The sequence below is a fragment of the Aythya ferina genome, assembly GCF_964211825.1.
Source record: "Aythya ferina genome assembly, chromosome: 11".
Taxonomy (NCBI): Eukaryota; Metazoa; Chordata; class Aves; order Anseriformes; family Anatidae; genus Aythya; species Aythya ferina.
The window spans coordinates 2,824,322-2,851,341 of NC_140307.1; the positions used below are offsets into that span (position 1 = coordinate 2,824,322).

The 27,020-nt window shown below is 51.5% G+C and overlaps 1 protein-coding gene across 3 annotated transcripts in view; it reads left to right on the top strand.

The window, feature by feature from the left end:
- IGDCC4 (immunoglobulin superfamily DCC subclass member 4) overlaps window positions 1–27,020 on the top strand; it is an 83,954-nt gene that overhangs the window by 36,108 nt on the left and 20,826 nt on the right. For 2 of the 3 annotated variants that reach the window (XM_084532766.1, XM_084532767.1), the window contains exons 3-9: window positions 1,096–1,237; window positions 5,756–5,889; window positions 19,956–20,090; window positions 22,652–22,807; window positions 23,350–23,760; window positions 24,654–24,818; window positions 25,709–25,846. In XM_084532766.1, coding sequence (XP_084388892.1) covers window positions 1,096–1,237; window positions 5,756–5,889; window positions 19,956–20,090; window positions 22,652–22,807; window positions 23,350–23,760; window positions 24,654–24,818; window positions 25,709–25,846 — 1,281 coding nt within the window. The remainder of the gene's footprint in view (window positions 1–1,095; window positions 1,238–5,755; window positions 5,890–19,955; window positions 20,091–22,651; window positions 22,808–23,349; window positions 23,761–24,653; window positions 24,819–25,708; window positions 25,847–27,020) is intronic. The other variant, XM_084532768.1, reaches the window with a different exon arrangement.

Genomic DNA, 27,020 nt, shown 5'->3' on the forward strand with positions numbered 1-27,020 from the left:
GTGGGTTCTGTAAGATGTGAAGTCATGGTCTTGTTGGGACGAGGCAGGGGGACAAGCACGTGCTTGTGGGGGACCAGGAGGTCACCCAGGGTCCTTGTAAGCCCGGCGCTGTGCTCGACGCAGCGATGGAGCCTGTCTTCTGGCTGAGTCTTGCTGCGTTTGTTGTGCCACAGTCAGGATTCCTGGTGCTCGTGTTACAGCACCGCTGGAGGATTTGTGCTGCTGGGTGGCGTTAACAGCAAAGGCGGCTCAACAGAGACTTCTCCAGCAGACCTGGCTCTTGCTTTGAGTAAGAATTTCAGCTTCTGCTCCAGCCGAGGTGCCTGCGTGTGGCTGAGGTGCCGTGGGGTTATGCTATTGATGGGTTGGATGCTGATGGCCACAGGGGGACAGCCTCCACTCTGCTGATAGCAGCAGGGTTTTGCATGGACAGGGATGAACCTTGGAGAGCATTGGAGTGGTCTGGCCTGTGTGAAATCCATCCTCCTCCTCTTAGGAAGGTGGCTGTTTGCATCCCCACGTGCTCCGGCCATGAGATGCTGCCACATCTCACCTGTTTGAGTGGGGTGAGGTTCATTTCTGCTCAGCAAAGCTGTTCCTGCCCTTACGATCTCAGCCTTGTCTCCAGCGTTGTCAACCTGGGGCAGTTTTGTGGAAGTTGACATCTGGCTTTGGTCTTCCTCCTGCCTTGTTTTGATTTGGGCTGTGGGGGTGCCACAAGGCAAGGGGAAACTCTTGCCTCTCAGGGCATTTCCCCCTCCTTTTTCTCGTTCTGGGTGTTGTTCCCTGGTGGAAAAACTGAACAGACAAGGAAGCGATTTAGAAAAGCAAGTGGCCAAACCAGCTGATGGTCTCTTCTCTCACAAAATTGCCTTTGAAGGAGAAAATGAGGCAAGAAGGAAATTTGCACATGGAAGCATTTCAGTTGCTGTCCTTAGGACCGCTGAGGGCTTGCAGGACACAGGAAAAGGAGAGATTACATTTCAGGCTCTTTCACAGATAAAAGCTTTCCTCTTAAATCACGCGGCATCACAGGTTTGCGTTTCTCAGCAGGATCTCGAGCCACTAACCTTCCCTCCTTTCTTCTTTTCCCAGCCTTATCCCGCTTTTTCCAACAGCCGGAGTCGCAGACAGTGGAAGAAAATGGCATGGCTCGCTTCGAGTGCCGGATCGAAGGGCTGCCCTCCCCTGTCATCACCTGGGAGAAGGATCACGTAGCCGTTCCACAGGAACCTAGGTGATGCTCTGATTGTTTTCCCGGGTTAGCTCGAAAAAATAAATCTGAAACGTGACTGCTTAGGATGTGAAAACCCTTCATAAAAGGTAGAAGGAGGAGAAAAATGATAGACCAGGTTTGAACCTGAAAAATGAAGTGCTGTAAGAGCAGGTGTTGGAGGGATTCATGCTTATAGGTTGATAAAACAACAAAATTAAATAAGTTGTTCCCCAAATATTATCCAACCAACCAAAAAAAAAGCACCACCACCAAAACACCAACCAAACCGTGCCCTTTTTTGTTACTGATCTCTTGTTCTGGAACCTTTGCCATGATGGACCAAGCGCTCAGTCTATAAAATTGGCTGATTGGGTAGAAGCTGGCTAATGAGCAAAGTAATTAAATGAGGCCTGAGCTGCAGTTTTCCCTATCAGCCACTTACTCCTAATCTGGAGTGCTGAAGGGAGACAGAAGAGTGTGCCAAAGGGCAGACAGCAGCATAAACCTGAGTGGAGAAACTTGACATCGGGCCAGTTGGTACCGCACGGATCCTGCACCCTGGGAAGCCCCCGGCATTTGGCACATCCTCTGGTGCAAATTTAAGTGGGGTAGAAGTTTTTTGGGGTTCCTGGCTCGAGGAATATTTCCCCATCCGACTGTGGGGTGTACCTGACAGAGCTGTGATGCGTTTTTTCTTTAGATTTGGTTGTGGTCTTAGAGCCAGTTTGTTTTTTCACTGTTGTCCCACACGGATCTGTGTTGGGGTTGATGACTCTTCAGGAGCTCTGTGTATGCTCGGTAACCTGGGTGGCCTTGCCATTTATTTTATTCCTATGTATGGAGGTGATCTAGTGACAATTTTGCTTGTTTTCTGGGGGAGGAAAAGATAAGAGTCCCTGCAGCATGATACCTGCTATTAAGGAAAGTCAGCTACAGGCAAAGAGAACAAACCATTAGCTGGGTTTTAGCTGGTCTGCAGACATCATCCCTGCAAGGGATCAGTGACTGCATTGCCCTTTAGTTCCTAAAATCTCATTTGTTGTCCTGGAGAAGGAGCTGTTTCCCTCCCAGGAAAGCCAGTCCAAGAGGCAGGAGGAGAGGGGGTAAGGTTTAGGAATAATTTTTCTACGAAAACAGCTTCTGTAAGAATAATGGCTCGGATCCTTGAGTATGAAGTGTGGTATGGAAAGGTTCGTAGGAAGCTGTTGCTTTGTAATGAGACAAAAATTAATTAATTAAAAAAAAGGTAATAAAAAAAAAAAGGGTTGGCAGAAGGAAGCGTGCTGTAGATTGGGCAATGGCTTTTTAATGAGACAGCTGGATGGATGTCGTGAAGGTACTTGCTCGGAGATTGCTTTCAACACGGGCAGCCTGAAAATTGTTTTCCTTGTAAAAAACAGACCGTAATCTCTGGCTGCAGATCTCGCTTTTTAAATCGCGTTTTAGCTTTTAGCTTATATCCTTTTTCAGAAGGATTTGCGTTTTTTGCTGTTGTCTGGTTGTTGTTGCTGTTGTTGGATTTAACGTAACCGGCTTTCGAAGGAATGAAGTGAATTCCAGGAACCGCTGGCTGCCACCCAGCCCTCTCCCTCTCAGCCCTGCCCCATCGCGCCTGAGGACCAGCCTCTGACCGCGGTGTGCTCCCTCCTGTGCACACGGCTGATGAGCCTGGCAAAAAGCCCTCATTTGGTTAGGTAGGCATCGGGATGATGGCTTCGTATCCCAAAACAGCACCCTCAGATGTATGCCCAAATGCTGCAGGTACAGCCTTTCAGACAGTGCTACGATATTGGTGCGTGTGAAGAGGGATAGAGCAATCACAGCAAACTGGAAAAAAAGCATAATAACTATTTTTGTTCTTTGTTTTTTTCCTGTGTTGACCTTGCCGTTGGGCACTCTCTTTGGCCTTTGCCTTTGGGTGCAGGTGCTAGCACGGTGCCATCTCAAGGGTGTTGAAGGCTGAGCTTAAAAAGCACTTAAACAACCCAAAAGGTATGGACGTGTTTATGGGTATTTTCAAAATACCTTTCCCACCCTGCTGACGTTCAGGGCAGAATCCAACTTCCATATGGGAGTAAGACACAGATTTCTTCTGCAATTCTGTCTCTGAAGCACTTAAAGAAATAAAAAGTCTTAAATCTGCAGCAGCTGCTGAGAAGTGGCTTGCAGGATCTCTCCAGACTGCAGTTGTTTTGGGGTGTGTGCTGCATCTTTTGGCATAGCCTCTTCTCTATTTTACATACTGGCCGTGGTTCACACGAGGCTCCAAATTGCTGATTATTTCCTCTAGAGCCCAGATGAGCACTTGCTAAGAGCTGGAGGTCTTCGGAGGTCCGCAAATAACCACGTACCTTAGACCACACGGTCTGCGGTCACAGCATCTCCTGTCGACGTTGGGGCTAAGTGAGGGTTTTATCTTCATGGAGGGCTAACTTCTGCCGTGTGTCAGCAGTGCCTTGATGTGCTTGGGTGCACCCACACGGCTCTGCAGCAGCAAGCAAAAGCAGCCTTGGAGCCTGCAGCAAAGCAGCAGATCCCTCGCTTGTCCTGGGGTGCCTTAGCCTGTATTGTGTTAGCCTGCCAGAAAGGATGTGGCAGCAGTTTCTTGGGGAGAAGGTGAGAAAGGGAATGGTGCTGTTCACGCTGGAATATTCTCTGCTACACACACGGTATGGACGTGGTCCTGAGCAGCCTGGTCCAGCTGACCCCGCTCTGAGAGGGGAGAAAACTTCAGATTTTCCGAGGTCGCTCCCAGCCCCGGTGATTCTGTGATGGAGAATTGGAGGCTCTCTCTTGTGGCTGGAAGATGCTTTGCCTACTGCTTGAAATATCTTGATATTAATTACGGACTCAAACAGCAGATGCACGACAAAAATAAATGCTGTCACAGTGGGAAGCTTTCCCTCCGCAGTGCTGACAAGATGCAAATATTTGTCTTCCTTCTCCCGTGTCCTGATGAGGCATCCTGGTAAGGGCTTTCAGGATACCATCTCCTTTGAAGTCTCTGGAGAGGGATCCTGAGCAAAATGTGTCTCTGTAGGCAGCGAGAGCAGGGCTTTGGGGATGTGGAGCAGCGGCCCTTGATTATATGGGAAGCTTCACCAAGACTGCGTCCTTGAATCAAGCTGTAGGATCGTGCACACAGTGCCAGCGTGGTCACAGGAGGAGCTCTGTGAGCTCTTCTGCTTCTGCATCTGCTGCCCAGAGAGCAAGAAGCGATGAGCTCAGATCGCAGCAGCTGAGGTCTGGGCTAGGCTTGCAGCTGGGATATTTATCTGGAGCAAGCTGCTTGGGGTGGGGACGGGATTTCCATTGCTGGAGGTTTGGGACCGCGAAATGAGTGTTTGCAGGAGTGGGTGTGCTGTTGGTGCCCATGGCTTGGACACGGGGTGGCTCATCTCTTATTGTCCCCCCAGCTCCTTGACCCTTGCTCATGGATGCAGCTGTCTCAGCACCTGGAGAAACCACAGTTATTAATGTCAGGGTTACTTTCAGGGATCTTCATGGATGGAAGGGCTGGCATCCGTGGTTATAACTTGTCTTTGTGCTGTTCCTGTGGAAGCTGCTATCCCTCCCCTCAGCAATTGCCTTTGAATGTGTCCTTTTCATAATGAAGACTGATAACCTAGAGCTGCCTGTCAAAGCTCGGCAGCTCTGTTTATAGAGGCTTGCAATTAAAAATGGATCTCATATATAATTAAAAAGGATCACGTAGGCTTTGCGCCTTGCATTCAAGAATAAAGAGGCTGCCATCTAGGAATCCAGGCAGAAAATGGAGATGCTGACAGCCAGCTCCTACTTTTATGCTAATTGCTAATCATCTGCTTTGTTCGCTATAATGCAGCAAGGATTGTGTTCATGTTGGGAGCCGTGTAGCCATTTCACTCCGTGGAAGTGTTCCCCGGTAGCGCCCCATGGGCAAACGGGGGGGATGCTGAATGCCTGGGTGTGAGTTTGCCAGCTCGTGAAAAGCCAGAAATTCTTGGAAGAACAAAAGCAATCGGCACAGCCCAGGGATGGCGCAGTTTCAGGCAGCTGCTCGGTACAGGAGCGGTGTCCTGGCTGCTTGGAGCTGTGAAGGGGCATCTGATGGCCACTCATGGAGATGAGGAGCAGCAGGAACAGGATGCTGTGCAGAATTCCTTGCAATGTTTTTCACTCTGGCTACCAAACCTTTGTGAAGAGCAAGTGCTGAGGCTGGTCAGAGCAGACCGTGCGTGTGAAGGCACTTGGACAATTGGGGATGTCTGGAAAGCTGTGTCTACCTAATTGTTTGCTGCTGTCCAGTTGGTTTATATCAGCAAAGCCCTGTTAGCCTGGTGTCCTAGAAGCTGGTTCCGTGTTGTAGAGGCTCGAGTGCCATGGATGGGTCTGTACCTGGTTGGCTCGAAGGTTTCTCAGTCCCACTGTGCTGTGCTTACCATGTCCTAAAAGCGATTTGTCCGTAGGAGAAAAAGCAGGGATAAAAGGGCTTTGATTGATGACGGATAGCTCAGGCAAGGCATAGCCTATCTCACGCTTTTCCTTTTGTTCTCTCAGGTTTATAACTCTTCCAAACGGTGTCCTCCAAATCGTGGACGTGCAGGAGAGCGATGCTGGGGCTTACCACTGCGTGGCGAGCAACGCTGCCCGCAAGCGCTACAGCAACGACGCGGTGCTCAGAGTGCTGAAAGGTAAGGGGCAGAGCCTGCTGGGCTGGGCCACGCAGCTGCTGTGTGATGGAGAGCTGAGCTGACACGGCGGTGAGAATCTCTCCTGCCCCTGTGGCTCTGCGTGGGGCAGCGTTTGGCCAAAACTTGCAAAGAAGGCATTTTAACAAGGATTTTCTCTTTGCTGTGTTGGGGTGAGCAGGGTTGGGGCGAGGTATTGCCACCTGGGGGTTGCAGCTGGCTGCTGTGGCCAGCCCCAGGACCAGGCAGCTGAGAGTAATAAAGGGTTTGTTTCACTCTGCACCCAGGGATTTTCTTTTACAGGTGGATTTTAACAGCAGTTATGTGCTAGGGCTGTTAGAAAGGGTCAGGCGCCCTGCCTGCGCCTCGGGGAGGTGCAGTGGTGGTGTGATCTAAGCTCCAGGGGCCTCGGATGGCAAGGCAAGCAGTGGCACGGACAGAGGAAGATGCTTGCCAAGCTAATGAGAAGCAGAGGACGGAGTAATTAGCAGGGCTGTGTCTACCCCAGTGTTGTCCAGAGGAGCTTCAGCACACAGACACCCGCCCAGCACGCCGTGTCTGCCTCGCTGGCTCTCCGCCGAGCTGGGGGGCAGGCTCCAGAGATCCTCCTGCTATTTGAGAGCACTCTCAGCTGGGCTTTCTGCTGGTGACGCAGATGGAGCAGGGCTTTGCATGCGAGCTGTCCTTCGCCTCCCGCTCCGGGCCTCAGCCTCGGAGTGCATTTTTCTCTGTAAACCAAGAGCGTGGTGGGCAAGTTGGGGCACGAGGAGGTAGCTGAGAGCGAGCGTGAGTGCAGCGGGGGTCTCCAGACGCTGGCATCCTTCCCAGCACTCCCTGGCTGCCTCCCCCGTGGTGTAATCCCCTTCTGCAAAGTGGTAAAACCCCCGGGACTGGCTGAGCTGTCCCTTCCCTTGGGACACTGTCCTGCTGACCCCGGTGCATTTCGTAGGCACGCTTAACCTTGAATGCTCCAAAATGCTTCCCAGCCCCTTTTGTCTTTGTCTGGGGTTGTATTGCTTGGCACGCTGCTGCCAGCCTGTTCTCCCGGAGACGCCTTTGCTCTTCATCCATCAGCGGGGAACGTAATTAACGGGGGCCTGCGAACGCACCTCTGATCAATGGATTGTGTCGTGGAGGCAATCCGTGAGGAATCTGCGGAGAATTTGGGAGCAGTTGGGCGCTCTGTATCCACCTGGCAGCCTCTGCCAGATCCCCCGTGTGCTTCGTGAAGCTGCGAGGCAAGGGGAGGGCTCGCTGAGGGCCCCTCCACGTTCCTTCCACAGCTCCCGTGTTGGGTCTGGTTTGCTATTGATAAGTGATATCGATCAAGCCACAAAGGTGAATATGCCGTCCTTGGCACAATAACTCGCTCTGCATAATTGTGTCATGTACTCCGCGGTGTTTAATCTGCTTTGCAAATGGAGGCAGTGGAAGAGGTTAAACGGGGAGCGTTCCTTCTGGAGCACCAGCCGGCCGAGCAGATTTCTGCCTGGAGTTCTCGCCCAAATCTCGCTTCTGCAGCACCACACCACCCGCTGGCTGCAAAAACAAATATGCGAGGTTGAGTTTTTTCACCAGATTGAGCTGCTAGTGATGAAAAACATGCCTGTTAAATCTCTGGGGATTTTTATAATTGGGGAAAAGTATCTCTGAGACAGATGGGAAACTGCAGTGACCTGTGCAGGCCACACACTCCTCAGCGAGTGACTGGCGTGGTATTGATCCTTTTTTTTTTTGTTTCAGCACTTTGCTATCAGAGGCACGTTTTTGGATGCCTGGACTGGCTCGAGGAGTCTTTCAGTCCCTGTTCAGAAGCAGCTGGCAGCACTTGGGGTGAACTGGTCAGGCAGAAATCCTTTGCTGGGTAGAGGACGGAGAAGAAAAGGAAAGGGAGGAAAAAAAAAAGAACAAAAGCCTGAGATACAGCTATTTAGTATTGCTTGAGTTGCTCGTTTGGATGTTTCAGAGGCCAAACTCCTTTGTGTCTGCAGGAAGGGGCAGCTAAGCATGCTGCTGGCTAGCGAATCGTTGATTTTGGGGTAAGAGGAGCCCAGTCTTTGAAGGAAAGGGTTTGTGCCGTGGGAGCTAGAGGCTCCTCACCACCTGCACCTGCGGCTTTGGTGTCAGCGCTGGGCAGTCCCGATGGACTTTGGGTCGTGCTGGTGTAATGCAAACACTGTCCCTGGCACCAGGCTGCCAGCTCACAGGCCTGGGAACACCTCGTGCTCGTGCCTGTGCTGGATTTGAACTGGCTGCATGCAGCAAAGGAACTAAATTCCCTAAAACTCCTTCTTCAGTTGCCCTTTCTCTCCCTCCCCTTCCCCTTTGCTCCAGATATGATGGCTGGGGGTTGTTCCATCTCTTTTATTAAAGGCCTTTTCCTAGTAGCAATTAGCACGACCCCTTTCTGCCGTACTAAAAAACCCCAAAACGTCCCTTCCCGAGCTGCCCAGATCGTGTATCAGCGGCCAGACGCGCGCTGGCCGCGCGCAGGCAGGGCCGAGCGAGGGCTGCGAGCCCTGCAGATGTTTCGGCTGTGCAGACTTCACGGTGCAAATTTCCAGACGTTCCCCCGGGAAAGCAGCATTTCGAGCAGGAGGGGAGGGAGAGCGAACGGAGAGCGGGATTCGGTCACGCAGCCCTGAAACGGAGCCCGCCGGAGGAATAGAAAGCAGAGGGAGGATTCGGATTTCCCCTCCCCGGATCTGCTCCCTGGCAGGAGGAGCACCGAGCACATCTGGCAGCGCCGTCCCTCCACCCCTCACCTGCACGGATGAGGGATGAACGCCGCAGCCCTGCTGCGAGCTCTGCCAAGAAGGGCATTAGGAGCTGGCTGCAGGGCGCCTTTCCCAGGCGCTGTCTGTCCGTGCTGCCTCTGCTCGGGGTCAGCTCCTGCGGGGCTGCGCCTTGTCTCTTGCAGCTCCTTTCTCAAGAAGCAGGCTTTGGAGCCCTGCTCTGAATTCATACATAAATGGTAATTTCCCCTCTGCTGCCCCAGGTCCTTCGCGCGCACGGGGAAGTGCTGCCAAGTGTTTTCTTCTCAAGGACGGACAGCAGCAAGGTTTGGGCACCACGGTGTTGTGTGCGGGATGAGCAATTTCAGACCATAATGGAGTTTGACTGGGCTGGGGGAGGTACAGAGATCAAAACAAGACCATCCATTCTGAGATCTTGACCTCACAGCCCCATCCTGTACAGTTCAGTGGTTGTCTCCCTTCGTGTTTTAGGGTGGTCATTGCAGAAGAGTTACAGCGAGGTCCGGGGAGCCAGGGCGCTCAGGTTCTCCTTTCCTTTCTGAGTGTGCCACAGGCACAATCAGTCCCTTAACGCTTCAATTTCCACCTCTGTAAGTACAGACACACAGGCTTGGAGCAGCGATGTGTCAGCCTGGAGGCAGTGCGGGCGTTTGGTGCAGGAGGTCTGGGTGCTGAGGTCAGAAGAAGATGCAGATATGGACCTGATCAGGTGTGATTTGTTGTTGTTTCTTTTTAATCTGTGTTCTTTGCACCCTGTTCTTGATTAGTGCCTGCAGAGTAACCCTAGGTGAGATGTTGGTGGCACATCATGCTGCTACGTGGGTAAATCTTTTTTGCCCCAGGCCAGGCTGGCAAGAATCAGACACAGCAGCTTGCCCCCAGCACTGACACAAGGTCTGTGCAGCGAGGGTGCTGTGGTGGTCCCACAGACACATTTTGCGTGGTCCTGTGCCTGTCCTGGAGTAAATACAGGACTGGGGAGCGCAGAGCAGCGCCCTGCACGCACACACAGCCGGGCTGGGGTCTGGGCTGAGCGTGCCACCAAGGAGCCCTCCAGCAGCTGAGCCTGTCCCCCCTGAGCTGGGATTTAGTGCTGTGCTATTAGAGGTGACACCAGGCGATTGCCGTTGGCAGAACATCATTTCTGCTGACAGTCACAGCAGCTTGCTGCAGCAGCGTCCCAGCAAACGCGTTTCTGAGTCAAATATTTGTATGAAATACGCTAACAGGGACGGAGCTGAGAAACACCTTTGTGTTTTCTGCTCTTTTGGTGTTTGTACGGCCGTGGCTGAGGTCCCAAGGGAGAGCCAACCTCAGGGTGGTTCTTGCTGCAGGAGAACGCAGCTCGTGGATGGGACCAGCCCTGGGGAGGGCCGGGGAGGTGCTGATGAAGTGAGCAGCGCTCGCAGTTGGCCACCACCTCGCAGGAACAGACGTGCTGTTACCACAAGTGGATTTTCAGGCCCCGCATGTGCGAATGACGTGCGGGATGCTGGCTTGGCTCTCAGCCTGAGCCCTGCCGACACGCGCTGTGCTCCCCTCACCGCTTGGGATGCGGGCGCTGGGACGGGGCAGCTTGGATTTGGGTCAGTGCTGCTCTGCTCTGACATCCCAACCACAGCCAGGAATCGATCCTGTGGCGCTGCTGATGCTGGAGAAGGGCAACGTTGACCAGAGCAGGGTGGTCTTCCTCCAGCAGGGCACAAGAGGCTGCTGTGGGAGACAAGGGGGTTGTGGAAATGTGTAGGGAGAAAACATTTTTACTGCTAGTTGCTGGTTTAACTGGCATCCTGGTTTTTTTCTCCCTCTGCTCATTCTCCTTGCTGGCACTTAAGCAGGGGATTGGTCTGCACTTGACATCCCAAATGCTCACACACGAGGACTCTTTGCACGTGTTTTCTGGGCAGCAGGCAGCCGAAGCTGCGCACGTAACACATCTGCTGGGGTGGGGAATCACAGAATCACAGAATTTTCTAGGTTGGAAGAGACCTCAAGGTCATCGAGTCCAACCTCCAACCTAACGCTAACAGCCCTCCACTAAACCATATCCCTAAGCTCTACAGGGAAGGTACTCCCCGTTCTTCCTTTGTGGTAGGTGATGCCAAGCCAACCGTAGTAAGTATGATTTCGAAGGGTGGCAAAGTGAAGGAGGGATTAGACAGCATTTCTAGCTTAATAAGTAAATCTTTAAAGCCAGAACTGACCTCCTGCCAAGGAGGGACTGTAAGTGTTCATTCTGTCTCCCTTTTACTGAGCCTGGCAAAGCCAGGGGCTTCAAGGGGGCATGGAACAGGACTGAGACCACAGCTTTTCGGTGAAACTCATGAAGGCTCGGTGCAGAAACCCCTCCAAACACACAGCTCGTTCCTTGCCGGAGTCAGTTTGGGGCCAGCTTGCATCACACCGTGCTCATCGCCGAGGGAGAACAACTCGGAGCTGGAGTGGCAGCAGCCTGTTCCCGGGAGCCGGAGGGGGAATTTCAGCTCAGCTGTCTGTGAAGTTCTGCGGGGCTATGATACGCCGCGCTCCTGACAGCTCTAGCAGCCCGCGGTGACAGAGGGTTTGATTTTTAAATAAAAATAAAAAAATAAATAAACCCCAGAGCCCTCACTTCCCATTAAACGGAACAGCTGAACCTGGGGCTGGCACCAAAGTGAGTGGCGACAGAGGTGTTGAGGATAATCGAGCAGAGCAGGGGCTGTAAGGCGGGGTGGAGGTGAGCTGTTCCCAGGTCCCCGGGGGCAGCTGGTCTCTCCCACACGCTCTGCCAGCTGCTTGCAGGGTTTGGGGTTTGCCAGAAGGATTTGGGGTTTGCCAGGCTCCTGTGCTGCGGGCACTGCCTCCGGAGGGCCGGCTGGATTTGGGGATGGCTCGCAGTCCTCCGCTCTTCTCCACCTGCATCTCTTAACCCAGATCGACGGCGCTTTGAGGCTTTTCGAAACAAGCTGGTGTTTGGTAAGGCTCTGACTGAAGCAGGATTTTCGCCGCAGGCTTCACTCAGCTCTCCTTTGAGAGCCTTTTGGTGCTGGGCTGCCCCTGTGGCGTGTCGGCGCTGCAGGGATCCCAGGCGGCCTCTCCCGGGCCGTGTTAACCAGGCTGTGCCTGCCTGCCGAGCCGGGGCCGCAGCTCACGCCGGCGATAATAATCAGCTCGGCAGCTTGCAAGGGGCTGCGGGACAGCAAGGCTGCTGCGCTTGGCTTCCTGATGGCACTCGTTAATTATTAATCGCCTGTGTCGCAGCAGAGCCTCGGGAGCGCTCCGAGGTCGAGGGCTAGCGGTGCCCCGCGGTGCTTGCAGCATCCCAGCAGCTGGAGTGGAGACATCCAGGCTCCGGAGCCATGGCAGAGCTCACGGTCCTGTTCCTTTGGATGCAGGAGGTACATAAGGAGGTACTAAGGAGGTAACGCTAGCGATCTTTCCCCGTGGAAAGCCAGCTTTCCTCCCAGACTTCTCCTAGCAAAACAGCTTTGCATTGTCCCGAGTTACTGCAGATGCAGCCATCTGCTTTGAGCTCTTCCCTCCAAGTTGGCAGCCTCCCTTTGCTGCCAGACTGTGTTCCTGCAGCCTCCCAGTGTTGCGTGCTCGAAGCATCACTTGCAGGGAGCGTTCTGCATCCCTGGCACCGGGGAGACCCCGCCACGAGGTGGCTTCCTCTGACATTTCTCGGCCCCCAGCCGGTTCCCCCCTCCGTCCATCGCTGGGGGTGCGGATTACATGAATTACAAACAGCTCTGATGTTGCAAGGGGCTCTGAATTGCAAATAGAGCTGATGAAATAGGTGTCAGCCCCTTGGAAATGTCAGCCTCTGAGCGCAAGCAGGAAATTACTGGAGTGAAATGGCTCCGGGCGCCGAGATGAGCTGAGGTGGCTGAGTAAGGAGGGGCTTCAGGGCTTGGGGTGTGTGAGAGAGCCAGAAAGGGCTTCTCTTGGCCGTGTCTCTGTCTTAATTCTGTAGTAAAGGTAATGATATAGTTGCCTGCCTTACAGCTTGCTTTTTTTCTTTCTCATTTTTTTTTTCCTGAGAGATTTCTCCTGCAGCATCCTGGAAGTTGGATGTAGTGGCCTGGAGAAACCCCCCGGGGAAGTGGCTGGCTGGTGTCGGGATGCGTGAGCGAGTCCGCCCCGTGCTGGGTGCAGGGGTGACCTCTCAGACCCAGGAGTGGCAGTGCCTGCAGCTCTGTCCAGGCAGGTGCACACAACCAAGTCCTCTTTTGCCCATGCACTAGCCTGAGGGCAAAAAAATGCAGAAATAGGCTGCCTTGCTAGCACGGAGCAGTGGTCAGCTAACTAACCCTCCTCGTGTTGGAAAAGGAGCCACGGGACAGCCTTTGTGTCCTGTGCCCCTCTCCAAATCCCCCCCTTCCCACTTTAATTACAAATAGAGTTATGATTAAAGAAGTATGGGAGCCCTGAATCCCAGAGGCTGGTGAGCTCAGGGCCCCCTGGCCCTTTGGGGTTATTTGTTTGGGTTTCAGGACAGGTTAGGACGGGGACTGCTGTGCCTTTTTCCCAAGTGCTTCAGGTACACCAGGTACCTGCTCCTTGCTTTGTGTCCTCTGTAGGTTAAATCCTGCTCTGAGTGACTTTCTCACTCAGAAATTGAGAAATTTCTCACTCTCACTGATCTATGCAGAAGCCCAAAGAGCTGTTCAAAGCTTATAAATAATAGTTTTTATTGACAATAATGATATTATCAATGGTATTTGAACGGTAGGTCGCAGTGCCCGCTGTGCCTTGGGCTTGCGTTTCCCATTGCTGCTGCCATGTCCCGGCTTTGGGTCTGTCTCCTGCCTCCCAGAAGCTCCTCACCACGCATCTTCAAGCTGCTGGAGATTCAGACTTAGGGTCCTGAGGTCTCCAACCCTGCAGCCCCCAGCAGAAAGGCAGAAGAGCCCCGGTTCTGTGGGGCAGCTGGGGCTGTCGGCGCGGCGCCTCGTGTTTATTGAGCCTGGCTCCCGCTCGGGGCGCTGCGAACGCTCGCTGGGGAAGGGAGCAGGAATCCGTGGTGCAGTCTGGCTGGCTCCGGGCCCTCCTGGCGTAACGAAGAGCAGTTCCAACTGCGTGTACGCAAACACGGAGCCAATGTTGACAGCTTTATGGGAGCTGGAGCGGTGGGCAAAGCACGCTCAGGCTGCTTTGCAGCAAGGCTCAACGTTGCCTGGATGTCTAAAACTGCAAAAGCAAAACCTGGGGTGGTTTTGCCCCCTAAAAATCCTAGGCCGTTCCTTGAAAGCTGCCACTGCTCAGCCTCTTCCTGGGCTTCTGGTTACACCCAGTCCGGGGTGTCAGCTTGTGGCCGAGCTGGTGCATTAAGGGATTCAATTTCTGGGATGAAAGCTGTCAGCTGTATAAAGGAGCTGAGGGGAATGAAAGAGGACTGCCTGATGGCCCCTCTGCCTGTCTGGCCACGGGTCCATGTGCTTCCTTGGCTTCCAGACAAGGGACGAGGAGCTGGGGGAAGCATTTAACAGGCTGTTTGTCCCAGCCAAGCGAAAAGCAGTTCCTAGAGCAGCTCCTCCTGCCGCACTCAGCAAGTGGCGTGCTCCAAGGAGGGACCCCAGAGCCGTGGCAGGTGGGAGGAGGGTGTCCGGTGGTAAATGAACACTCCTTGGCCAAACTCATTAATCTTTGATGTTTTTTAAATCAAAGAAGTTGTGGTTTTGTCTATTAAACTCTCAATTTTTCATATTTTAGGCTGTAGGATTCGTGCCTGCTGTTAGAAGGTAGCTGCAGTGCGTGTTTGGGGATCTGTTTGCTGACTTTTTGTTGGGGATTTTGTGATAGTAGCTTGAGATACAAGGGCTGTATGTGGAGCCCTCTCAATAGCTCTAAGAACATGATGGGACTTCTGTGTTTTAATCATTTACATGTGTTTCTTTGTGTGCTGTTTAAGAAGATAAATTCTCTGTAGCTGCTCTGCTACAGCCCCGACTTGTTGAGGAAGACAGGCTCCATCCCTGTTCCAAAATGCAGGCGCTCAGATTTTCAATTAAACTTTTGCATTGACAGATGTGTAACTGTTTACAAGATGTTTTGAGGATGTGAGGTAAAAAGACAACACGAAACTGATTTACTGAGCTCATTTACGTTATTGGGCAGGAAAAAAACAGCTCTGCCGATACAGTGTCGCTTGTGCAATAAAAAACAAATTCCTTTTCAGCTGCTCTTCCAGGTTGGACTCGTGTCTCACTCTGCAGCTCCAGAAAAGGGAGAGGAAGGAACGTTTCTGGTGGTGGAGGCTATGGGCACTGGTGCTGCTGGATTGCAGTGGGAAAACTTTGCAGTCTCAGTACCCAGGGGTGGTTAGTGCTGGAGTTTCTGTTGTCTCTGCAAGCCTCTGAGACGCACATCTAAAAGCTCCTGCAAGGCTCGTTTGGGAACCAGAGGCTGATCTTCTGCAGAGGAGGTGTTTTCAGTGCAGAGAACATCAAAGCAGTAATTTGGTGAATTGTAAAAGAGTATTTGGTGAATTGAGCCTGTAAGCTTGTAACCAAAGGTTTCCCATCCCTGGCTTCAGCAATGAAGGAGAACACCTTGGATTCAGACAGCCACAGGGACTGGCCTAGCAAAAGGGCAGGAGGGAGTTAAGAGAGAAGCTAACAGCAATTTTTGGAAAGGGTGCATGGTTGTGAGAGCTGCTTTTGGGGAAAAGAGTAACATTTGACTTGTGATACTTTGGGGAAGCCAGAATTTTTGGGTGTCTAACGTCACTTCTGGAAACCACTGGGGCTGGTCCTTTGGCTGCTTCACTTTCTTGTTTGCAAACTGTTCGTCGCTGTGCTCAGATGAGGAGAGCTACAAGAGAAGGAATGCTTGCTGCTAAGTGTGCTCGGTTTTAAGACCTGACATTGTTTATATTGGCCCAAAGCAGATGTGCCAGCGTCTCAGGATCCTGTTAGGCAAGCATCCTGCCTTGACGTTTTGCCTGCTAGAATCTCCAGTTCCGAGTAGAAGTAGAAATAAATCGCCGATAAATTTCCAGGATGCTGTAAACAGGGGACAAAGGCAGGTGCGGAGGATGTGTTTTCTCTTCTGTGGTTGCTGTCAGCTTTCTCCCTGCACGATCCAGGAGGTCTGTGAGTTGTGTGAGAGAAGGGAAGGGAGCTAGGGAGTGGGAGTAGGACGAGCTCAGCAAACAGCGCCTGCATTTTTGAAGGTGTGCGCTTTGCAATGGGTAATTTGCTCCTTTATTGTCTGCAGAATAACAGCAGTGACAGCATTGACTTTCTCTAATGAACAGCTGCTCGGTGCTAGAATCTATTCCCGGAGGAGACGCGTGGGGATGAATAAGGTTTCATGCTCCTCCTCTGGAGAGGGTGAGAAAGTTCTCAGAACAGAAGATTGTTGCTTGATCGTTGGATATCTCCAAATCTTGAGCTGCCGACAGCTGAGAGCTGAACGTGTCACCATGCAAGTCATGTTTAACCTCCAGCAGCTCTGCCGAGGCAGGGTGCTCATGGAATCAAGAGAGAGGTGTGAGTTCCCGTCCAAGAAGTCATCCCCTTGTCACTGCAAACGACCGTCACAAATGGGCTGAACAAAACCCCTTCCCTCCTGTGGCACTGCCTGAATTCGTAGCTGATACTCTGCGCTGGCAGGAGCCGGGGGGAGAGGGTAGCTGATGAATTATGGATGTGTTAGAGGCAGGCCCAAGCTGTAAACTCGTGGAGTTTGAAGTCACTCTCGTATGTTATAACTCAAGCTAAAACTTCAAGTAAGCATTTTGTGCTTCGTCCCAAGCAGCTCCCCATGGTGTCTCCCTTCACATCCCTGTGCAGTTTCCCTCCTCTCCAAAACTATATAGGATTTTCTTACAGGTTAGGCAGCTCGTGGGCAGAGATGTGCTGGGCATGCTCACGATTGCTGTCTGTTCCCTGTGCTCCCCTTGATCTTTTTGATCTTTATACTACACCTGCTGGTGAGTGAGTGATTTGTGGTGTTTCCTTTCAGCCTGTCCCACCCGGCCCTGGACCCCATTTGGCCTGACTTGCCTGACTCGTGGTAGGAGGGGAGGAAAATGCATAAACACTGAGAAATCGGCTGGAGTGAGTCGTTCATAAACAGTGAAAACTGGGAGAATATTTTTGAAATATTTCTTGATATTGTCGGTATCATCACCTTGTCTCTTGTGCTGGGCCAGCAGCCTTGCAGCTTCCCTGAGCGTGGGCACAGGTTGACAAAATGTGCAGGAGCAGAGCCTTCATTTCAAATTGTTCCAGTGCCCAGGGGATTTCCCTCAGTCTCAGTACCCCCTCGGAGCCATCCCAGAGCAGCATTTTGCACCCTACGGGCAGTTTTTGATAAAAAGAGAGTAAAATTGGTCAAACTGCTTCAAAAACTCTGCAAAGGCAGCGGTGAGGGAGTTTTTATCTGAATTCATGGCTCATGCCTTGGGCTGGGCAAAGCTTCTGCCTGGGGCAGCTTTGCTCCTTGGAGAGACAAAACAAAAAGGGGGTTATGGGGAAGAGGAATCTCAAAACCCAAGTTTTAAATAGCCGCTCTGTGGAAAGCTTTTAGTGCTCCAGACGGGACGGCACGGTGCAGATGTGTTCGGTGACCTATTTTGTTCAGGCAGTCAAAGATGTCTTGGAAACTGCAGCTCTTTTTTCCTTTGGTTCTAACAACATTCCCTCTTGACCTGAAATTATTTCAGTGGTGGTGGAGGCAAAAACTAGAGTTGGTTTTGCTCTCTGATGTTTGTCAGACTGCACTGAGCGGAGCTTTTCCTGGTTAGCTGAGTCGGTTCTTGGGAACTCTTCAAACCAAACCAAAGCCAGTTCGTAGCAGTTACCCTGAGCTCCATCCTATCCGACCAGCCTGTTGGGAAAGCAAGGGAAAAATATGCTCTAAAGGATGCTCTCAGCTGTCGGCAGCTCAAGATTTGGGACCTTTTCAGAGAGAGGCTTTGGGCAGCTCGTCAGCTGCCTCTCCCACTGACCGACAGCCCTACGTGGCTGTTGAGGGACTGAGAGATGTGATCCTGGGTGTAGGAAAGCAGTTTTTGTGTGAAATTCCTGCAGCCTCTTCCATGCTTGTGCCAGTCACACCCGGGGGCTGCCCGCCTGGCTGATACAGAGGGCTGCAAAGGGACAGGGAGCTCGCTCTCTTCGTCTAAGAATGGTAGAGAAAGCTGCTTGGAAGTCTGGCGAGGGAAGTGTTGCCATCTGGCTGGTGCTGTTTTGTCATTCTAGGCATTTTTTCCCCAGCACCATGCAGAAAAAGACAGCTTTATGCATGCAGGAGTCTTTTTATGCATGCAGGAGTGTTGCAGCTGGGTCCTGCCCAAGGGGTACATGGACAGACAGCCACGTCCTGCCCAAAATCCTGGCTCAAAAGCTCCTTCCCCTTGTTCTCATTCATCTTCTGTATGGGGAAGAGCAAGGGCAGAGGCGTGCTGCTAATTTAAGAGACTGCACCGAGCCGCGCTCGCCCAGCCGTGTCTCGCTTGTTCTGCAGGGCTAACGATTACTTGTGGATTTTAGTGCTTTGCTGAGCTGGAGTTAAATGAAAGCTGCTGTTCTGCAAAGCCTCGTGTTTCTGTGAGCATCCAGCTTACGTGCCTCTCGTGGAAGCTCTCGTGCCTGGTTGTGCATTCAGCCTGTTTGCTCTCCGCAGCGCTGGGGCTCAGCTCGGTGCTGCAGTCAGGAGTGGCCAGGACATCGATCTGTTTGGCGAGGGGGCCTCTGAATCCTTGGTCCGTGGTTTCTTTTTGTCCCCATTCTGTAACTGAACGTGGCAAAGCCCTGACCAGCCCACACCGTGCTGGAAGCACATTTTTGTGATGTTTACATGCCCGTATGCACCAGGCCCTGCATGCGGCCTACACCTTCTGCTGCACGGAGGATGCTTGGCTCGGCTTCCCCTTGTGCCCTGTGGCAGCTATTTTTGCTGTTTTTGTTGGTGTTTACACAGGGCTGGGGTTGCTTTTTGTGGCCAGCCATTGCCCCAGGTGGGGGACCGCAGGCGCTCCTTGGTCTCTGCTTCCATCTGCTGGACAAGCACAGGCTCCCGCTCGCTCCGTTCACTGTCCAGTCGGTAAAAATGCTGCCTGGATGCCTCGAGGAAGGCCAGTGGGGGTCAGGCCAGAGGGCCTCATCTCCAAAAGTGACCACAGCAGACTCAAGGGGAAGGTGTACATCTTCCCTCAGCCTCTGACGGTCAGAGACATGGGGACAGCCCGGGCTGGGGCCTGCAGCGAGGCCTTCAATTTAACAGCCCTGGTAAACGTGTCCTTCACGAGCTTCTCTGAACCTCTTTGGTGGGAACCCTGCAGTATCCTGAGACTGGGAGTTTCACTGGGAGCTGAACAGAAAGGTCCTGCTTTTATTTGTGTGAGGCTCGTGGATTTCTCTGCTACATCCTAGGAGCACCTGGAGCAGGCCTAGGAGTTACTTAGGCTCTGTGACTCCTCTGCAGTTACTTCTCCTTTCCTGAGGACAACAACAAAAGCTATCCCTCAGAGTTAGACATTTCAGGGAAAACTGGAAAAACAGCGTTGCTGCTGTTGAAGGTCACAAACAGTCTGGTCTTCTCAAGCGTGCTCTGGTTGTTTTAATCTGACAACAGAAATCTGGCCTCTGCAGAGGCATTTCCTTCACCTTCCCTTAACCTCTGCTCAGCAGTGGGTAGATGCAGAAGGTTCGTTTCAAGCAAAAAATCCCCACCTCCTTCTCAAGAAATTGTGCAAGGCAGCCTGTAGATCTTCGTGTAGATGTTAGTTGATTTACGTGCTGGCCATTCATCTGTGCACATGTAAGCTAAACAGCACAGCCCCCTCCAGATGCGCGGTGACTGATTTAGTTAGCCTTTGTGCTCTGGGGTGAAGGTCTGGGCACAGAGGCTCGACCTCTCTTTGTTGCAGTTTACAATACACGTCTGGATATCTGAATTTCTTGAACCGAGTTGTTAGATTCATTCTGTGCTGTTACTTTGCCTTGGCAAAGGTTGGGTTGTGTCCCGAGCAGTTGTTCCACGTGAGGATAGAGGTGTCTTGTTCCACATAATTAACGAGCATCCATTTAGCAACAGTGACGAAGATGCAGGGCTGGAACTCTTCGTATGCTCCATGTGAAAATCCTGACACTAATTTTTGTTAGTGCTGGTGTGGTCAGAATAAATCTTCAGTGCACTATTTTGTTATTTTTCCATGAAAACACAGACCCAAGACCTGCTTTTCTCTTCCAACTAGGCACGAGCTGTTAACACACATGAGACAACCTGGGGAAGCATGGCTGGGATGGTTTGGGGTTCTCCGCTTTCCTGGGAGCTTCTCAGTTTGGAGGAACAGACTTCTCTTTTTATTTTTGGCCTTAGGTTCCCAGCCAGCAGGAGGAGATGTCACCATCATTGCCGCTCCAGAGAACACCACGGTGGTGGCGGGGGAAAGCGTGGTGATGGAGTGCATGGCAGCCGCCGATCCCACCCCCTTCGTCTCCTGGATACGACAGGGTGAGTGCGTGGGACAGAATTAAGCTTTTGTCATCAGGAGGAACCTGGGGACTCTTTATTTTCAAAATCTGTTAAAAGGCAGAAAAATCTGGGGGACAAGAAAGGTGTTTTTTACATCAGTGCCTAATGACGCAGGTGTTGTCACAGGATAGGGTGCCCTTGCTAAGCTGGAAATGCTGATTAAATCTAGCAGGCTACAAAGCACACAGTTCACTTTATATCTGTTTGACCTGCGAAATATATGGAGTTCCGGTGCCTGGATGCCTTTTGATCTAAATTAGTCATACTCATTGTAGGAGCTCGAGCAGTAAAGGTCACCAGATGGGGTCAGCTCTCTGCCACTCCTCCAGTGACTCAGAGGTTAGCAGGGATTCTGTGGAATCTGCCATTGCGCTGGGAAAAAAACTTGTATTATCTCAAAGGATTATAAAACAGGATAAGATCTGTTAATTATTGAAATGGCTGTGAGCTGGGAGTGTTGCTGTTTTTTTTTTTTGTTTGTTCAAAAATCTTCCTATGTCAAACTGTTGGCTTTTTTTTTTTTTTCCTCCTCTCCCCAGAATAATGGAAGGATCAAGAAGATGCTTAGATCTTGTTCGAGGTGTACAAATAAACCAGACTGGCATACGTTACCCAGCACTGATAGCCCAAGTCACGAGTAGGATGCTAGTGTCACTTCAGAGAGTGTCAAACCCATCAGATGTTTCAGAGACTCTGACTGAACCCGTTCTCAGCTCAGGAATCGATTCCCTCCCAGAAAAGGCTCTCAGTCATTTCCATAAATCTGGGTCACAATTTAAGACTCCTTCCCTCTGTAACCATTTATTGCAGTTGGTCTTCAGCCCAGACTTGTCCACAGGCAGTGATTTTAGTGTATACAAATATTTCCTCTTCCCTTCAAAAAAGGAGCAAGAAAAAAAATCTCAAGGGACACAACTTTGGAAATCAAATCAGCAAGGATTAAATATTGTGGCAGCAATGTTTTTGTTTTATCCTGTGTGCTTCACAATTAGAAATACACAGCTTTCCCATGCTAGATCACTTACTCATTGCTATACTAAAAGCACAGCGTATAATAGATGTTATCGGGGTTAAATTATCACTATGAAATTGAGTCGGATGGCAGGAGAGGAAGGGGAAAGAGTTCCCTGGTGAAAGGCTGGTGGATTGGTTCCCTGGTGAATTGGCTGGTAAAAGAGTTCCTTGCACGCTTTATTTATTTTTCTGCTTGGTCCCTTCTGCTTTCCAACGTGGACTTTTCAAGCGGGAAAGGATGTGTTGAGTGTAATAGGAACTCTGTGTTATACCAGCATGTTCCTTTGCAGGATAATGTTAAGGAGCAGGCTGGGTTACTGGCGTGTGGGTAACTCGGAGGATTGTACCTCCAGGTTGCCAGCTTGGCTCGTGCCAGCCCCGGTGGTGTCAGCTAATTGCTACCATCTGGAGGCAGGTTTTCAAGCCGCTCCTGTGCAAGCAGGGCACGCAGCCTTTCTGTTCCTTTGAGTGCACAGCCACTGAACTGTGAGACCAGCAGAAAGCCCCTGAAATAAATGGAGGGGGCAGAGAATCTGATGGCAGCCGTGCTCCCCGCTGATGGTGCTAAGTAGGTGCAGCTGCTCTGAGTGGAGGCGGAGAGCTCGCTCCTGCCTTGAGGTGCAGGCTCAGGTGAATTTGTTGGAGGTGAAGGCGGGGGAGTGCTGCAGGTTTTGTTGTACCCATTCTTCTGCAGTTGGAGAGGGACAAAGCCCGGTGCTGTGCAGGTACTGCCCAAGCTGGCTGGCTCTCTTACCCTGGGAAGTGCTTCCAGGGGGTTCCTGACTGCCCCGCTGTGCCTTGCCTTGGCCACACTGGGTTTGTTCACACCCTGTCCCCAGCTCTTGCCTTTGTCCCCTTCCTTGTTCAGATACCCACACAGTGGTCCCCAATGCTGGGAGGCAGCAGTGCCCAGCAGCCCGCTGTCTGTCTGTCTGTGACACGCTGAAGAGCCTGGGGCTGTTTGAAGTTGTAGAAGACCATCTCCTCCCTACCTCAACACTGCTGGTAAATGGGGAAGCTTCCCAATGAACCCAAGGGGGTTCCAATTTGGGTTCACTTGCAGGACCCAGAAGAGGGAAGAACCCCCAAGCCATGCAGCTCTCTCACTGACATTTGCATTAACACACGAAGGGAGGAGATGTGCATTGTGTATGGGGTCAGCAGGCAGGTCCAGCAGTGTGTTTTTCCAAAGAAGATGTTAGCACAGCTTTCCCTTAAACGTGCTGTTCCTAGAGGGTCTCATTCCAGGCACGCCCTAGGCATTAGAGACCGTTTTGATCCAAAAATTGACTTTTTTCATTATTGCTAAATGAAACCTTGGGTCAGCGTTCTCTTGGGCTGGCCTACACCCATCGAGCACCGAGGAATGTCCGGGCTGAAATCCTCTGCGGGGCCGTGGTTTGGGATTTCAGGGTCTCCCTGCTCCCCAGCTGCATTCCTGGATCCAGGCAGACACGTCGTGTGCGAGCCCTCCTGACGGGCAGCTTGAGGCTCCCTCCCACATTTGTGCACGTTTCTTCCTGCAGATGGAAAGCCCGTTTCCACAGACGTGATCGTGCTGGGTCGGACAAACCTCCTCATTCCTTCCAGCCAGCCCCATCACTCTGGAGTGTACGTCTGCCGTGCTAACAAACCCCAGACCAGGCAATTTGTTACAGCCGCAGCTGAGCTCCGTGTCCTTGGTGAGTAGAGAGCAGGAGGAGGATGAATGCTCCAGGTAAAGTGAGGAAACGCTGGCCGTGGAGCTGTGGATTACCTGGTTTCATACCCAGGAGCTCCCCAAGAGGTCGTGTTTGTGATCTGTGCTGGGGAAGAAAGGAGTCGGGCTAGAGCCAGGAGGCCCTGGGTTGGGATAGCTCTTGGTGGGAGTGTCACCTCTTTAATTTGGGGTTTCGTTCCTTGTGTTTGCTGAAGCGTTTTATGCCTTGCTTTTGTTCTCCTGGGTCCCCCCATGGAAATCTGTATCAGCAATTAACTTCCAGCATTGTGGAAGCCAGTAGGGAGAACAGCCTAGGATCAGGGAACGCAGCACATGATTGATACGGAATTTATTTTTCCTTTTGGACAGAGTCTAAATTAAGCCTCTAGAGTCTGCCTGGCAAATCCTATCTTGTAAGCAAAGCTGCTACTGAATAAAACATAGCAGCGAGGGGGGAGGAGAAGGGATTTGCTCTGCTCTCTTTCCCTCCTTCTTCCTGCATTAATTTGTCCTCTCTCCTCCCAGCTACGCCCAGCATCTCCCAGGCTCCTGAAACCATCTCACGCACCCGAGCCAGCACGGCTCGGTTTGTCTGCAAGGCGGAGGGTGAGCCAGCCCCCACCATCCACTGGCTGAAGAACGGCGAGGCCATCCTCTCCAACGGGCGGGTGAAGGTCCAGAGCAGCGGCAGCCTCGTCATCAACCAGATCGGGCTGGAGGATGCCGGCTACTATCAGTGTGTGGCTGAGAACAGCCTGGGCATGGCTTGTGCCACTGCCAAGCTCTCCGTGATTGTGCGGGAGGGCTTGCCCAGCGCTCCCAAGAAGGTCTCAGCCGTGTCTCTGTCCAGCACCACAGTCTTAGTGTCCTGGGAGCGGCCGGAGTACAACAGCGAGCAGATCATTGGCTTCTCGTTGCATTACCAGCGGGCTGTGGGTAGGTGTTATCTGCCTGCACAGCACGGCAGTGGCCGTGGGGATGTGATGATAAAGGGGGAAAGTCTGTGTCCCTTGTGATGAGCAGAGAAGATCCTTTCTGAAACACCAGGAGGCCCACCCTGCACTTAGTACTGCGCTTCTTATAGTTGCAGGAGTTCCCCTGGGTTGTTCTTACCATGCTCTCAGCAGAACTGTGCTCAAGGCAAAGAACTGGGTGTGTTAGTTTGGATAGTTCAAGCTGCTGTAGTCTGGTGTTTGCAACACCTCTTTAGAGATCCACTCTCATACTCTTGTTTCTGTTCCAACAGGGTCGGGATAGCTTTAGTGCATCCAGATGGTTTGGAAACAACCCGAGTTATCTCCTAAGTGGTGTTTTCTTCCCTTTCTAGAAGGCACTTCTGGAAACTTATTTCCATTCTTTCTTCTTCTTCCAACACGTTGATTTTATATGCAAAGTGTATGATTATCAATGGAGATACTGAACAGCTGTACTGTGCACAGAGGTGGTCACTAAATATCGACACCCAGAATCTGGAGTGAGGCACTTGGGCTGCTTGGGGTCTGTCTGCCTGAACAGCCAGCAAGGCAGCACTCCTGCTGAACTGCTTCCACAGCTCCTCTGAAATTTGTTAATTTGGTGGTAATTTCAGCTGCTTTAGCGTGGATCGAGGAGCTTGAGTCAAAATGGAGCTGTTAACACTTAAACATTGGATGTTTTTGCCCAATGAGTTCACATAAGAGATGGGTTTTGTACAGGCAGTTGGAAAATTGGACAGGGCACAGTGAGTTTGAAGGTGGCTTTGCGCTATGGGTCTTGTGATTTAAGTCATTTTTTCCAGGGACTGTCTTGGCAGTTCACTGACCTGCTGATCAGTGTTTCCTTGGCTCTAGGAACAGATAATGTGGAGTACCAGTTTGCTGTCAACAATGATACCACTGAGCTGCAAGTCAAGGACCTAGAACCCAACACCAACTACGTCTTCTACGTGGTCGCGTACTCCCAGCTCGGAGCCAGCCGGACGTCCTCTTCCATAATTGTTCAGACCCTGGAGGACGGTGCGTTGAATTAGAGGGGTATAGCAAATATTCTTGTCCAGTTTCATGGTGGGCATTGGATGTGCTCTGGAGAATAGTATGAAATCCTAGGAACCTCAATCTACTGCTCCTACGGTTTGTTGTTGTCAACCCTTTTAAAAACAAGAACAACAACAAAAAAAAAAACAACCAACATTTTTATAATAATAAAACTACCCTGGTCTGATCATCAGCTTGGATGGTGAAGAGCATGAAAATGCCCTCGCTGATACTGGGGCCCTTGAGAATTCTGCAGAAATTGCAGTCAGGTCCTCTGGACTTCCACCTACCTAACGTGGTGTTGCTCCAAACTTTGTCTCTGGGCCCGACGTGATTTCAGCTCAGAGGAAAAACATCTCTTGCAATTTGTAGGGGGGTGGGAGCAGGCTTTAGGTTGGATCCCTTAAGAGTCGGTAGTTTTTGTTAATATTAGCACTTAGCACGTAGCATTTCTTGAGCAGTAAAGGCAGAGTGCCAGAGGGACAGCTGCCCGACAGGGGAGTGCGTGCACAGCTCACAACAGACTGCACGACAGAGGCAAGAAACGCTGGCTTTGGCAGACCTCAGGCAAACCCCTGCTGTGCTGCGGGGTGCACTACATGCTTTTAATGCTCCTGACGTAGTGAACTGCGTGGTCCCGTGTGTCTGTGTCACAAGCCTGAAAAGCTCAGTTGAAAGCATGAAAGTTGCGTGCAGCACAGAGCCCTGATTCTCAAGGGGATGGGGATTTCCAGGCTGAAGCCTGAATCAGTGAGGCATTTTTTTTAGTGTCTCCATGCTCCACACTACAGTGTAGGCAGATTAACCTGCTAACCTGCCCGGTTTGTAGAGGACACAGTCTTTACTGACTTTGTGTTATGTTTTCTGCCCAGTTCCCAGTGCTGCCCCTCAGCTGTCCCTGTCGAGCATGACTCCTGGTGACATCCGTGTGACGTGGCTGCCTCCTCCTCCGGAGCTGAGCAACGGCAAGATAACGAAGTACAAAATTGACTACTGCACCCTCAAGGAAGGTGAGGAAAACGACTTTTGGAAGGGGGTTGTGTCTTCTGCTTCAGCAACACTACCAACATGTCACGCTGAGGGGAAGAGGTGCAAGGTCCCTCACCGGGGGACCCATTTTTACTTGAGAACAGCCCTCCTGAAGCTGGACTGTGCTGTTGGTGGTCACAGCAGTGCTGCTGCTGCGCTACCTCCTGCTACTCCCAGGTGCCTTTTCCCGTGATTGTGCAGAAGCCTTTGTCCCCGGGGGATGGCTCCTGCGATCCTGCTGCCCCAGGAAGGCTTCCATCACCAACCCTGTGGTGCCCTGTGCACTGTGTGTTTTGGGAGGAGGGCGTTTTGCTGCTTCAGGATAAGGGTAAATGCATTGGATTCCTTTAAAATGGACTCTAATCAGTGATCCTTACGTAAGTTTTCTGGCTAGGCTGCGTTGCCCTGTTACTGAGTTTTATCTGGTTTTGTTTATATTGTCAGACACTACACGAAGCCTTCAGCAGGGATGGTAACATTTCCATATGCTGAATGCAGTTGTTCTGATTCCATGTGTGCTTGCTTTGCAAATCCTTCTGGGTATTTGCTCTTAAAACCATCAAAGCTCTGCAGCTTCTCACTTCCCGGGGTCATGCTTCTTACTAAGGGAAGGATGGGGAATGTGATGAAGTGTTGGACATGTTCCCATGTGTTTGATCTGGATTAGTAGTCTGCAGTGTTACTCCTGGCTCTTGTTGTGTTTTTTCTTTTTCTTTCTCTTTTTTTGCCTCAAGCCTGCACGTGGCTCTGTGGCGTCGTAAAACCCTGGAAACACTTGCAGTCCAGGGTTCACACTCAACCAGACACTGTTACATGGCAGGGCAGTACTCTCAGTTGAGTTAACACCCGGTGAAGCTGAAAAGCAAGACCTCTGCATTCACCAAACAGGCCGTATGAATCTCCTGCAAGACCAATTAGTCGTTACAGTGAAAATCCCAGCTCATTCTCGGTTTAAATTTCCTGCTATCTCCCCTGCGAACTTGGGTGGGCTGACGAGGGAGTGATAAAAACTCAATCTGGTGTTGGTGAAGGTGTGAGTATTGCAGAAAGCAGGGCTGCTGGATGGTTCTGGTTCAAATTAAGGTGTGGATTTAAATACAGCAGTGGGAACCACTGGAACTTACCATCAGCTGTGCTCCTGTTCTGCCGTCATGT